The sequence below is a fragment of the Ranitomeya imitator genome, chromosome 3, assembly GCF_032444005.1.
Source record: "Ranitomeya imitator isolate aRanImi1 chromosome 3, aRanImi1.pri, whole genome shotgun sequence".
Taxonomy (NCBI): domain Eukaryota; kingdom Metazoa; phylum Chordata; class Amphibia; order Anura; family Dendrobatidae; genus Ranitomeya; species Ranitomeya imitator.
Window position 1 is genome coordinate 488,790,233 of NC_091284.1, and position 13,374 is coordinate 488,803,606.

General features: G+C 42.1%; 1 protein-coding gene across 4 annotated transcripts in view; it reads right to left on the reverse strand.

Annotated features, from left to right (window-relative positions):
• TBC1D8 (TBC1 domain family member 8) overlaps positions 1 to 13,374 on the reverse strand; it is a 138,624-nt gene that overhangs the window by 44,281 nt on the left and 80,969 nt on the right. For all 4 annotated transcript variants that reach the window (XM_069757599.1, XM_069757600.1, XM_069757601.1 and 1 more), the window contains 2 exons: positions 10,973 to 11,155; positions 4,684 to 4,833 (listed from right to left, as the gene is read on the reverse strand). In XM_069757599.1, coding sequence (XP_069613700.1) covers positions 4,684 to 4,833; positions 10,973 to 11,155 — 333 coding nt within the window. The remainder of the gene's footprint in view (positions 1 to 4,683; positions 4,834 to 10,972; positions 11,156 to 13,374) is intronic.

Genomic DNA, 13,374 nt, shown 5'->3' on the forward strand with positions numbered 1-13,374 from the left:
ACGCAAACCGGATGGAATAGCATACCGCTTCAAGATGCTGTGGTAGCCATGCTGGTTCCATGTGCCTTCAATTTTGAACAAATCCCCAACAGTGTCACCAGCAAAGCACCCCCACACCATCACACCTCCTCCTCCATGCTTCACGGTGGGAACCAGGCACATAGGGTCCATCCATTCACCTTTTCTGCGTCACACAAAGACACGGTGGTTGGAACCAAAGATCTCAAATTTAGACTCATCAGACCAAAGCACAGATTTCCACTGGTCTAATATCCATTCCTTGTGTTCTTTAGCCCAAACAAGTCTTTTCTGCTTGTTGCTTGTCCTTAGCAGTGGCTTCCTGGCAGCTATGTTACCATGAAGGCCTGCTGCACAAAGTCTCCTCTTAACAGTTTTTGTAGAGATGTGTCTGCTGCTAGAACTCTGTGAGGCATTGACTTAGTCTCTAATCTGAGCTGCTGTTAACCTGCGATTTCTGATGCTGGTGACTCGGATAAACATATCCTCAGAAGCAGAGGTGACTCTTGGTCTTCCTTTCCTGTGGCAGCCCTCATGTGAGCAAGTTTATTTGTAGCGCTTGAAGGTTTTTGCCACTGCACTTGGGGACACTTTCAAAGTTTTCCCAATTTTTTGGACTGACTGACCTTCATTTCTTAAAGTAATGATGGCCACTCGTTTTTCTTAACTTAGCTGCTTTTTTCTTGCCATAATACAAATTCTAACAGTCCATTCAGTAGGACTATCAGCTGTGTATCCACCAGACTTCAGCACAACACAACTGATGGTCCCAACCCCATTTATAAGGCAAGAAATCCCACTTATTAAACCTGATAGGGCACACCTGTGAGTTGAAAACTATTCCCGGTGACTACCTTTTGAAGCTCATCAAGAGAATGCCAAGAGTGTACAAAGCAGTCATCAAAGCAAAAGGTGGCTACTTTGAAGAACCTAGAATATAAGACATAACAAAAAAGTGTGAAACGGCTGAAATTAAGTATATAATTCCACATAAATTAATTCATAGTTTTGATGCCTTCAGTGTGAATGTATAATTTTCAGTCATGAAAATACGGAAAAATCTTTAAATGAGAAGGTGTGTCCAAACTTTTGGTCTGTACTATATATATATATATATATATATATATATATATATATATATATATATATATATACACACACATACATATATACACATACACACATATATATACATACACACACACACACACACACATTCTATATATATATATATATATATATATAGTAGTACATGGGATTCTCAGCTTTTGAGCGCAAAACTGGGATATGGCAAAGGGGGGTGGAATTATTATGATGTCGGGCACTATGTTTGTGTAAACGTGAGTAGAATGAGGAGGGTACTGGCAAAGTGATGACAAACATTTCTGTGCATTAGGCTATGTGCACACATCCGGAATTGCCGTGGAAATTTCTGCGGCAACTCCGAAACTCCCTGCCACGGGAAAAAAGCATGTGGACTTGGCATGCGTTTTCCCGCTAAACACTAGCGCTTTGCAAGCGTAATTAGCTTGCAGAATGCTAGCGTTTTCCAAGCGATCTGTAGCATCGCTTGGAAAACTGATTGACAGGTTGGTCACACTTGTCAAACATAGTGTTTGATCTCTCATGCTTATCAGGCACAGAATAAAAGGGGAGCCATAGTGGTACAGATTGATCTCATGATCGACTATATCCTTAAGAATAGCTGCACGAAGGGGGCGATTTCAGAAATATATGGGTTTCTACTTTTTTCTTTCCTGGAAAAATATCCCATCCGAGCCAAAGGGAAATGGGAAGCTGAATTGGGAATAATTGACAATGATAGATGGGAGTCGGTCCTAGAATATGTGCCCAAGATATCAATGAGTGAACCTGGCAGGCTATCACAGTTATTCGTAATCCATAGGGCCTATAGAACCCCTGACAGGTTGTTCAAGGCTGGGCTTAGGCAGAACTCGGAATGCCCTCGGTGCTCACAATCCCAGGCGGGGATATTGCATATGATGTGGCAGTGCCCTAGACTGTCCTCCTTCTGGATAGTTGTTTTAAATCGTATTGAACTGGTGTATGGATGTTCTGTCCCTAGGGTTCCACTGACTTGCATATTGGGATATGTGGAGGAAATTGTTACGGACAACATGTTTAAAATAGCTATTGCACGATTGTTATTCATTGCTAGGAAATTGATCGCCAAATTTTGGATTAGAGAGGAACCTCCAACAAGAAGAGACTTTCTTAAGCAAGCGGAGCATATACTTACTTTGGAGAAAAGTATCTACACCAAAAGGAATAAGCTGGACATCTTCCACAAGCTGTGGCAACCATGTAGACTTGAATTAGGATGATAAATGAGAATATAGGGAGCCTAGTATTCAATGGAAATATAACGGATGTTTATTCAAATGTTTGTATGATGATGGGAAGTGGGGCGGCTCTGGCTGAGGTCTCTGGGGTTGGGCGGGGTGGGGGGGCTCTTGGTCGGGGGGAAAAAGTTATCTGTAAATGTTTAATGAAACATTGTCATGAGAAATATTCTGATTGTTTATTCTTTGCGGATAATAAAAATCTATCTGATAAAAAAAAACAGTGTTTGACAAGTGTGACCAACTTTTTACTATTGATGCTGCCTGTGCAGCATCGCTATGTCATCTTAGGTCATTGCCGCAAGGCATTACTCGGAACGGGAGCATCGCGAGGAGCGGGAACACAGAGCGGGACGCCGGAAGGTGAAAATATCATGATTTTTTTTAAATTCTTTTTTTCTTTTTTTTAACAATTATATGGTACCCAGGGCCTGGAGGAGAGTCTCCTCTACTCCACCCTGGATACCAACCGCACATGATCTGCTTACTTCCTGCATGGTGGACATAGCCCCATGTGGGAAGTAATCAGATCAATGCATTCCTATGTGTGCGGAATCCCCGCGACTCCGCACAAAGAATGAGCATGCTGCGTTTTTTTCCGTAATGCGATTCCGCCGCGGAAAAAAACGCAGCATGTGCACAAAAAATGCGGAATGCATTCTAATAATAGGATGCTTAATGAATGCTTTTTTTCACGTTTTTATAGCGTAAAAACACGAAAATTCCTGAACAAGTGCACATAGCCTTATATTCTACAGAAACAGGAAGACTTTTGACGATGTGAGTGCAGCTCTGGATTTACCTATTCAGTAAACAAATACATCAGATAGGGAATGCATACATCAGTTAGGACTGCTCTGATATGGGTACACCGTGACGTTTGGTGGAGCAGCTTAGCATACATTTTTTGCAAAAAAACGTATCAACCAAATACCCTGTTTTTTACATCTTTTACTAGCACTTGTGGATTACTGCGATTTTTTTAAACTGAGTGTTTTTGTTTCTACTATGCTCTTTTGTGTCTTCAAGTTTCTTTGTGGTGTGTGAACATGTTCCTACAGACTTGTTCACTGTGCAAGTAGCCCATGTGTTCCTGTTTCCATATATACATGGTATACAGAGCACCTATGTACAATTGGTATCTACAACCTTATGGTAACTGTATGATGGAGATATTGCTCTTAGCACAGTGTTTTTTGTTAATTATCAGTGTGGTGGTAGTATTCGGTCTCTATGTGGTGGTAATATGTGGTCATGGTATGGAGGTGTTGTTTGTTCCTTGAATGGCAGTAGTGTTGGTAATATTGGTATTAGTACTGTGGGACTTGTTACTTATAATTGTGGTATTATTTGATAACTATATGACTGAGTTGCTATATATATATATATATATATATTTTTTTTTTTTTTTAAATATTGAAATAAAGAATACTATTTTTTTTCTTTTCTTAAAGCTCAAGTCGTTGGACTTATTTTTTATTTTTTTTTAAAGTGGATGTGTTCCTTTGAAGCCTGCAGGCTTGATTAAACAAGAAGAATGACAGTTTGTTTTCTTTCTTTGCAGTCTGTTACATGGAAATGCATTACTTTGCAGAAATGTTTAAAGAGGTGGTCTACTACAATGTATAATGTGCCCATCGATTTAAACCTTTTAAAGTATCCAGTGCGCAATTTCCCTCTGTCCTCGGCTTTCATCGGCCACAAGCACACGCTGGATACTGGGCTGTGACCTGCGGTGAAACACTGCCCACGGCCCAGTCAATCAGGGGGGTGCGTGCGACTGGGTCACACCTCAGTGATGTAAGGGAGTCAGGAAGAGGACGTGACATCAGCGATGTCAGCAGTAGCTGCAGCCGGGGTCACGTGATTGGGACTGAGCGAGCAGCGATAGCGCCACACACAGGCACGTATGGCAACATAAGCTATTTACAAAAATACTTATTTAAAAGGTTTAAATCAATGGGCGCATTATACATTGTAGTGGATCACCTCTTTAATTAAGACTATTTTCTAAACAGCTTCATCTTTATGTAGGTATCGTCAATATACAGGCGTTCTTGTGTGTAGTAAATTGTTAAACGGGATTAATAAGTATGACCAAAACACTGCTATATTGTTATATACTGAGATATGCCTACTGCACGGCCTGCGGAGCTCGTGCAATACACAGAAGTAGAGAGAACATCCACTCTATAAATGAGAATTTTACATGACATGTCATACATCTAAACAAAAAAAGTATCACGTAGTGTGTGGTTCCTCCTTTCAGCAGACAGGGATTTATGAAGCAATTATACTGTACCGTTCCAGTGTCGGGATTCCCAGTTCCAATCTGATGAAAAGAGGACATCAACGCTTCTGCATTTGTTACCAACTTCTCCGTTTCATTTCCACCTTCCACATCCTGATTAACTATTAGGTTCATATTCCCAAAGCCTTCTTTACCAAACACCTAATCATTAAGAGAGAGCTAGGTTGGAAAGGGTAAAGTATAGTTGCCCCTTTACAGTGAAATAATGACACAAAAAGGTCAGTTTGTAACTAAAGAACAAAACTAATGTTGCACGAATTGTAAATTATTGCGTTGAAATCATCACATTTCCGATTAATGATAAACCTGCTGACTGTTTCAATACCAACACCCCTGAGGACTGAGCTCCTTCTATCCAGGAGGCTAGTTCGCCTCTCCGAGATCGGAATTACCATCATGCACATTACTACACATGCAAACAGCAAGGACTGCTGGGAGAATGTAGCCTGTACCTCATGATTAGGATATTAGTAGTACTGCTGGTTACAAAGAATAAGTACATTACATTTTTTATCTGGCTTCAAAATGTAGTGATTATCTTTAGTGGAATGCAATCATGTCTGCATTCAGAGGATGAACACCTCTGTGACTTAGGGTACCGTCACACTATACGATTTACCAACGATCACGACCAGCGATACGACCTGGCCATGATCGTTGGTAAGTCGTAGTGTGGTCGCTGGAGAGCTGTCACACAGACAGCTCTCCAGCGACCAACGATGCCGAGGTCCCCGGGTAACCAGGGTAAACTTCGGGTTACTAAGCGCAGGACCGCGCTTAGTAACCCGATGTTTACCCTGGTTACCAGCGTAAAAAAAACCAAACACTACATACTTACATTCCGGTGTCTGTCCCTTGCCGTCTGCTTCCCGCACTGACTGAGCGCCGGCCGTAAAGTGAAAGCACAGCGGTGACGTCACCGCTGTGCTCTGCTTTCACTTTACGGCCGGCAGTCAGTGAGTGCGGGAAGCAGACGGCAAGGGACCTGACGGACACCGGAATGTAAGTATGTACTGTTTGGTTTTTTTTACATTTACGCTGGTAACCAGGGTAAACATCGGGTTACTAAGCGCGGCCCTGCGCTTAGTAACCCGATGTTTACCCTGGTTACAAGCGAACGCATCGCTAGATCGGTGTCACACACACCGATCTAGCGATGACAGCGGGAGATCCAGCGACCAAAGAATGTTCCAAACGATCTGCTACGACGTACGATTCTCAGCAGGATCCCTGATCGCTGCTGCGTGTCAGACACAGCGATATCGTATGGATATCGCTGGAACGTCACGAATCGTACCGTCGTAGCGACAAAAGTGCCACTGTGTGACGGTACCCTTACAGGGAACTTGTCAGGTCCCCCAGGCCTCCAGAACTGCCCCCATATGGATTCCCAGCAATAAAATCATGCCCGTGACGTATCATACAGTTGTTCTTATATGCACAAAAATGACTGCTATTGCCCTCATGCACATGTGAACCATCTCAGTCTAGTTTCGAAGAACAGGCCAGATTCACACTCATTGATCACGCCCCCTAAAGAGTGATTGACATTTGCCACACTTCTCGTACACTCCTCCCCAGGCCAGGCACAAGTGCATAGGAAGCCGGGTAGAGTTCACCACACGGGCCATGTGGACAACGTCAATCATCCTTTGGAGGCGTGAAGAGCAACTGTGAAGTCAGACAGTTCTATGAAAACAACGCCCACTGAATTAGTCAGAGATTGTGGGCATATGAGTGATGGTAATAAGTGTCATTTTTGCGCAGATATGAACTGTATGCTACATCAGGGACATGATTGTATTGCTGGATTATGGCCACTAATCATTCTGGACGACCTGACAGATTCCATTTATGTATATCCTTCCCATCTTAGAGCAGACCTGGCTGTATAGCTTTCTTGCCTCGGAAAGTTCTCATTCACTTACAGTAAACAACTTCCTAAAATGGTGAGGAGTGGAAATACAAATTATCTTAGAAAGCTGCAAAACATTGCTGCAAATGATGATAGAAGAGGATCTGTTGCCATACTTCACAATACAAATTCCATACATTATTAAACCTTTCATACCTAGTGAGGATGGTGTACTTACTTTGAAAAGACATGTCAGAATGGCTGTCTAATCTTTTTTTTTTTTTTTTTAACCCCTTTACCCCCAAGGGTGGTTTGCACGTTATGGACCGGGCCAATTTTTACAATTCTGACCACTGTCCCTTTATGAGGTTATAACTCTGGAACGCTTCAACGGATCCCGGTGATTCTGACATTGTTTTCTCGTGACATATTGTACTTCATGGTAGTGGTAAAATTTATTTGATATTACCTGCGTTTATTTGTGAAAAAAAACGGAAATATGGCGAAAATTTTGAAAATTTTGCAATTTTCCAACTTTGAATTTTTATGCAATTAAATCACAGAGATATGTCACACAAAATACTTAATAAGTAACATTTCCCACATGTCTACTTTACATCAGCACAATTTTGGAACCAAAATTTTTTTTGTTAGGGAATTATAAGGGTTAAAAGTTGACCAGCAATTTCTCATTTTTACAACACCATTTTATTTTAGGGACCACATCTCATTTGAAGTCATTTTGAGGGGTCTATATGATAGAAAATACCCAAGTGTGACACCATTCTAAAAGCTGCACCCCTCAAGGTTCTCAAAACCACATTCAGGTGTTTCACAGGAATTATTGGAATGTTTAAATAAAAATTAACATTTAACTTTTTTTCACAAAAAATTTACTTCAGCTTTAATTTGTTTTATTTTACCAAGGGTTACAGGAGACAATGGACCCCAAACGTTGTTGTACAATTTGTCCTGAGTACGCCGATACCCCATATGTGGAGGTAAACCACTGTTTGGGCGCATGACAGAGCTTGGAAGCGAAGGAGTGCCATTTGGCTTTTCAATGCAAAATTGACTGGAATTGAGATGGGACGCCATGTTGCGTTTGGAGAGCCACTGATGTGCCTAAACATTGAAACCCCCCACAAGTGACACCATTTTGGAAAGTAGACCCCCTAAGGAACTTATCTAGAGGTGTGGTGAGCACTTTGACCCACCAAGTGCTTCACAGAAGTTTATAATGCAGAACCGTAAAAATAAAAAATCATTTTTTTTTCACAAAAATTATCTTTTCGCCCCCAATTTTTTATTTTCCCAATGGTAAGAGAAGAAATTGGAACCAAAAGTTGTTGTGCAATTTGTCCTGAGTGCGCTGATACCCTATATGTGGGGGGAACCACTGTTTGGGCGCATGGGAGGGCTCGGAAGGGAAGGAGCGCCATTTGGAATACAGACTTAGATGGAATGGTCTGCAGGCGTCACATTGCGTTTGCAGAGCCCCTAATGTACCTAAACAGTAGAAACCCCCCACAAGTGACCCCATATTGGAAACTAGACCCTCCAAGGAACTTATCTAGATGTGTTGTGAGAACTTTGAGCCCCCAAGTGCTTCACTACAGTTTCTAACGCAGAGCCGTGAAAATAAAAAAAAAAATTCCCCCCAAAATTATTTTTTAGCCCCCAGTTTTGTATTTTCTCGAGGGTAACAGGAGAAATTGGACCCCAAAAGTTGTTGTCCAATTTGTCCTGAGTGCGCTGATGCCCCATATGTGGGGGAAGGGGGGAACCACCGTTTGGGCGCATGGGAGGGCTCGGAAGGGAAGGAGCGCCATTTGGAATGCAGACTTAGATGGAATGGTCTGCAGGCGTCACATTGCGTTTGCAGAACCTCTAATGTACCTAAACAGTAGAAACCCCCCACAAGTGACCCCATATTGGAAACTAGACCCTCCAAGGAACTTATCTAGATGTGTTGTGAGAACTTTGAGCCCCCAAGTGCTTCACTACAGTTTCTAACGCAGAGCCGTGAAAAAAAAAAATTCCCCCCAAAATTATTTTTTAGCCCCCAGTTTTGTATTTTCTCGAGGGTAACAGGAGAAATTGGACCCCAAAAGTTGTTGTCCAATTTGTCCTGAGTACGCTGATACCCCATATGTTGGGGTAAACTCCTGTTTGGGCACACGGGAGAGCTCGGGAGGGAAGGAGCACTGTTTTACTTTTTCAACGCAGAATTGGCTGGAATTGAGATCGGACGCCATGTCGCGTTTGGAGAGCCCCTGATGTGTCTAAACAGTGGAAACCCCCCAATTATAACTGAAACCCTAATCCAAACACACCCCTAACCCCAATTCCAACGGTAATCCTAACCACACCTCTAACCCAGACACACCCCTAATCCCAACCCTATTCCCAATCGCAAATGTAATCCAAACCCTAACCCTAACTTTAGCCCCAACCCTAACTGTAGCCTTAACCCTAACTGTAGCCTTAACTCTAGCCCTAACCCTAACCATAACCCTAGCCCCAACCCTAGCCCTAACCCTAGCCCTAACCCTAATGGGAAAATGGAAATAAATATATATTTATTTTTTTATTTTTCCCTAACTAAGGGGGTGATGAAGGGGGGTTTGATTTACTTTTATAGCGAGTTTTTTAGCGGATTTTTATGATTGGCAGCCGTCACACACTGAAAGACGCTTTTTATTGCAAAAAATATTTTTTGCGTTACCACATTTTGAGAGCTATAATTTTTCCATATTTTGGTCCACAGAGTCATGTGAGGTCTTGTTTTTTTGCGGGATGAGTTGACGTTTTTATTGGTAACATTTTCGGGCACGTGACATTTTTTGATCGCTTTTTATTCCGATTTTTGTGAGGCAGAATTACCAAAAACCAGCTATTCATAAATTTCTTTTGGGGGAGGCGTTTATACCGTTCCGCGTTTGGTAAAATTGATAAAGCAGTTTTATTCTTCGGGTCAGTACGATTACAGCGATACCTCATTTAAATCCTTTTTTTATGTTTTGGCGCTTTTATACGATAAAAACTATTTTATAGAAAAAATAATTATTTTTGCATCGCTTTATTCTGAGGACTATAACTTTTTTATTTTTTTGCTGATGTTGCTGTATGGCGGCTCGTTTTTTGCGGGACAAGATGACGCTTTCAGCGGTACCATGGTTATTTATATCCGTCTTTTTGATCGCGTGTTATTCCACTTTTTGTTCGGCGGTATGATAATAGAGCGTTGTTTTTTGCCTCTTTTTTTCTTACGGTGTTTACTGAAGGGGTTAACTAGTGGGACAGTTTTATAGGTCGGGTCGTTAAGGATGCGGCGATACTAAATATGTGCACTTTTATTTTTTTATTTAAAGAAATGTATTTATGGGAATAATAATTTTTTTTTTCATTATTTAGGATTTTTTTTTTTTTTTTTTTACACACTTGTAAAAATTTTTTTTTACTTTTTTATTTTGTCCCAGGGGAAGACAATACAGATCGGTGATCTGACAGTTTGCACAGCACTCTGTCAGATCACTGATCTGTCTCAGAGCGCTGCAGCGTTATCAAGTGCCTGCTCTGAGCAGGCACTTGGTAAGCCACCTCCCTCCCTGCAGGACCCGGATCCGCGGCCATCTTGGATCCGGGATTTGCTGCAGGGAGGAAGGTAGGAGACCCCCGGAGCAACGCGATCACATCGCGTTGCTGCAGGGAGCTCAGGGAAGCCCGCAGGGAGCCCCCTCCCTGCGCGATGCTTCCCTGTACCGCCGGCACATCGCGATCATGTTTGATCGCGGTGTGCCGGGGGTTAATGTGCCGGGGGCGGTCCGTGACCGCTCCTGGCACATAGTGCCGGATGTCAGCTGCGATAAGCAGCTGACACCCGGCCGCGCTCACCCCATGAGGGCGGCCGATCGCCTATGACGTACTATTCCGTCCTTGGGAAGTAAGGCCCACCCCACATGGACGGAATAGTACGTCTAATGGCAGAAAGGGGTTAAAGTTCTCTTCTTTACCCAAAACATGCATGTTATTGAGTCGAGCTAGGGCTCATTTTATACATTTTCTATTGGGTTGTAAAATGATCATCCGGTCTAACATATGTTTCATAACGTATGGTTGTGTTGTGAAATCTGGTGACAGATCCTCTATAAATGTGTAGAATGGGATGACAATCGACAATGCAGCACACAGCTTATTACCACCCACACAGTACAAGAGAGGATTATATGTCATCTATCCAATGGAGTCACATCTCAAAGCTGAGACTTTGGGGTAGTTACAGATGATGAAAAAATAAGCTATGACGCATGGAGCCAGCAGAAAGACGTTTTTCCCGTGGCCTCCATCTGCTTAGTCTTTCCAGCAATATAATGATTGCGTATTACTATGGCACAAGAACTGTCAGTTATGTTCATACGGTACCAGGTCTCGGTTTCTGGGACACAATGAGCTTGTGTTGACTTGTTGAAGCCTTTGGAGTAAACCATTAACCAGACTCTCTCGATCCTTCAGCTCAATAAACTGGAAAGCCATCTGTTGCCTTATGCTGATAATGATCGGGTTTGGAAGAAGACTGGTGTCCTCCATCTTCTCCACACTTACTACCTAAAATTATGAAAATTATAGCAAAAGGAACAAATTAAATATTTTTTGTCAGGTACTAGTCTACTCTTAGGCCATGTTCACACGTTCAGTATTTGGTGAGTTTTTTTACCTCAGTATCTGTAAGCCAAAACCAGGAGTGGAACTATCAGAGGAAAAGTATAATAGAAACATATACACCACTTCTGTATTCATCATCCACTCCTGGTTTTGGCCTACACATACTGAGGTAAACTGACTAAATACTGAGCTTGTGAACGTGGAATAATAGTTTTAATGCAGGTTCAGGCTGCCCATAAGCCATAGTCTAAAATCTATCCCAGATTTGTGCTGAGGTAATTTTTGCTATAAATTACGACGAGCTCTGTTCTGCCAAGTTCAGCACGTCTGCCCGCTTTTTAGAAAATTGTTGAGGCTCTCGCGCGCAGGACCCTCTCTCCTTCAGTACCTGTTAGTGCCTTGATTTTTCTCATGTTTATTGTATTTGTCTATATTTGCCCCCTTTTCACATGTAATGCGCAATGAAATAAATGGCACTATAAAAAATGTATAATAATTAAAAAAAAAAGTGCAAAAATGTGTGACTTTCCATTCATTTGCTAAAAACTGGTGCAAGAAAAGAGATGATAAATTGGAAATTCATTACCGGTAATAATAATAATAATCTTTATTTTTATATAGCGCTAACATATTCCGCAGCGCTTTACAGTTTGCACACATCATCGCTGTCCCCAATGGGGCTCACAATCTAAATAATGAATTTGGTGTATGTTTCAGCTATGTAGTTGGCAAGTGACAGTGTAAGAAATGCACTGCAATCACAGACTGAAGTAGATTTCTGTTGTAATTTACGCCACTGTTTTGCTGTACATTATTTTGATTTTGTTGGGCTGTGCTCAGCCATGTCCTGTCCACTAAGCTCTGAGGCTATGTGCAACACTGCGTTTTTCCTGCGGATTTATCATGATTTACCGCGGTTTTTGTGCGGATTCTACTGCGGTTTTACACCTGCGGTTTTCTATTATGGAGCAGGTGTAAAACCGCTGCGGAACACCGCAACGTGTGAACATGGCCTAAAAGTATAGTGGCACTGTTGCAAAAATCGCAAAAATTCACAAATTAGGAAAAATTTTAAAATCTGCAGCAATTATGCAAGAACTCTGACACAAAGCATTTGCTTAATCAGGCCTTATATCTGTAAAACTAGAAGCTCAAGAATTTCTACCATTTCTTAACCCCTATCTGACCGTGGACGGGATAATACGTCCAAGGTCAGATCCCCTGCTTTGATGCAGGGCTCCGCAGTGAGCCCGCATCAAAGCCGGGACATGTCAGCTGTTTTGAACAGCTGACATGTGCCCGTAATAGGCGCGGGCAGAATCGCGATCTGTCCGCACCTATTAACCAGTTAAATGCCGCTGTCAAACGCAGACAGCGGCATTTAACTACCGCTTCCGGCCGGGCGGCCGGAAATGACGTCATCGCCGACCCCCGTCACATGATCGGGGGTCGGCGATGCGTCTCCATTGTAACCCTAGAGGTCGTTGAGACCTCTATGGTTACTGATCGCCGGTGGCTGTGAGCGCCACCCTGTGGTCAGCGCTCACAGCACACCTGATTTTCTGCTACATAGCAGCGAACAGCAGATCGCTGCTATGTAGCAGAGGCGATCGCGTTGTGCCTGCTTCTACCCTCCCATGGAGGCTATTGAAGCATGGCAAAAGTAAAAAAAAAAAAGATTGAAAAAAATGTTAAAAAAATAAAAAAAATATAAAAGTTTAAATCACCCCCCTTTCGCCCCAATCAAAATAAATCAATAAAAAAAATATCAAATCTACACATATTTGGTATCGCCGCGCTCAGAATCGCCCGATCTATCAATTTAAAAAAAAGCATTAACCTGATCGCTAAACAGCGTAGCGGGAAAAAAATTTGAAACACCAGAATTACGTTTTTTTGGTCGCCGCGACATTGCATTAAAATGCAATAATGGGCGATCAAAAGAACATATCTGCACCGAAATGCTATCATTAAAAACGTCATCTCGGCACGCAAAAAATAAGCCCTCAACCGACCCCAGATCACGAAAAATGGAGACGCTACGAGTATCGGAAAATGGCGCAATTTTTTTTTTTTTTTTAGCAAAGTTTGGAATTTTTTTTCACCACTTAGATAAAAAATAACCTAGTCATGTTTGGTGTCTATGAACTCGTAATGACCTG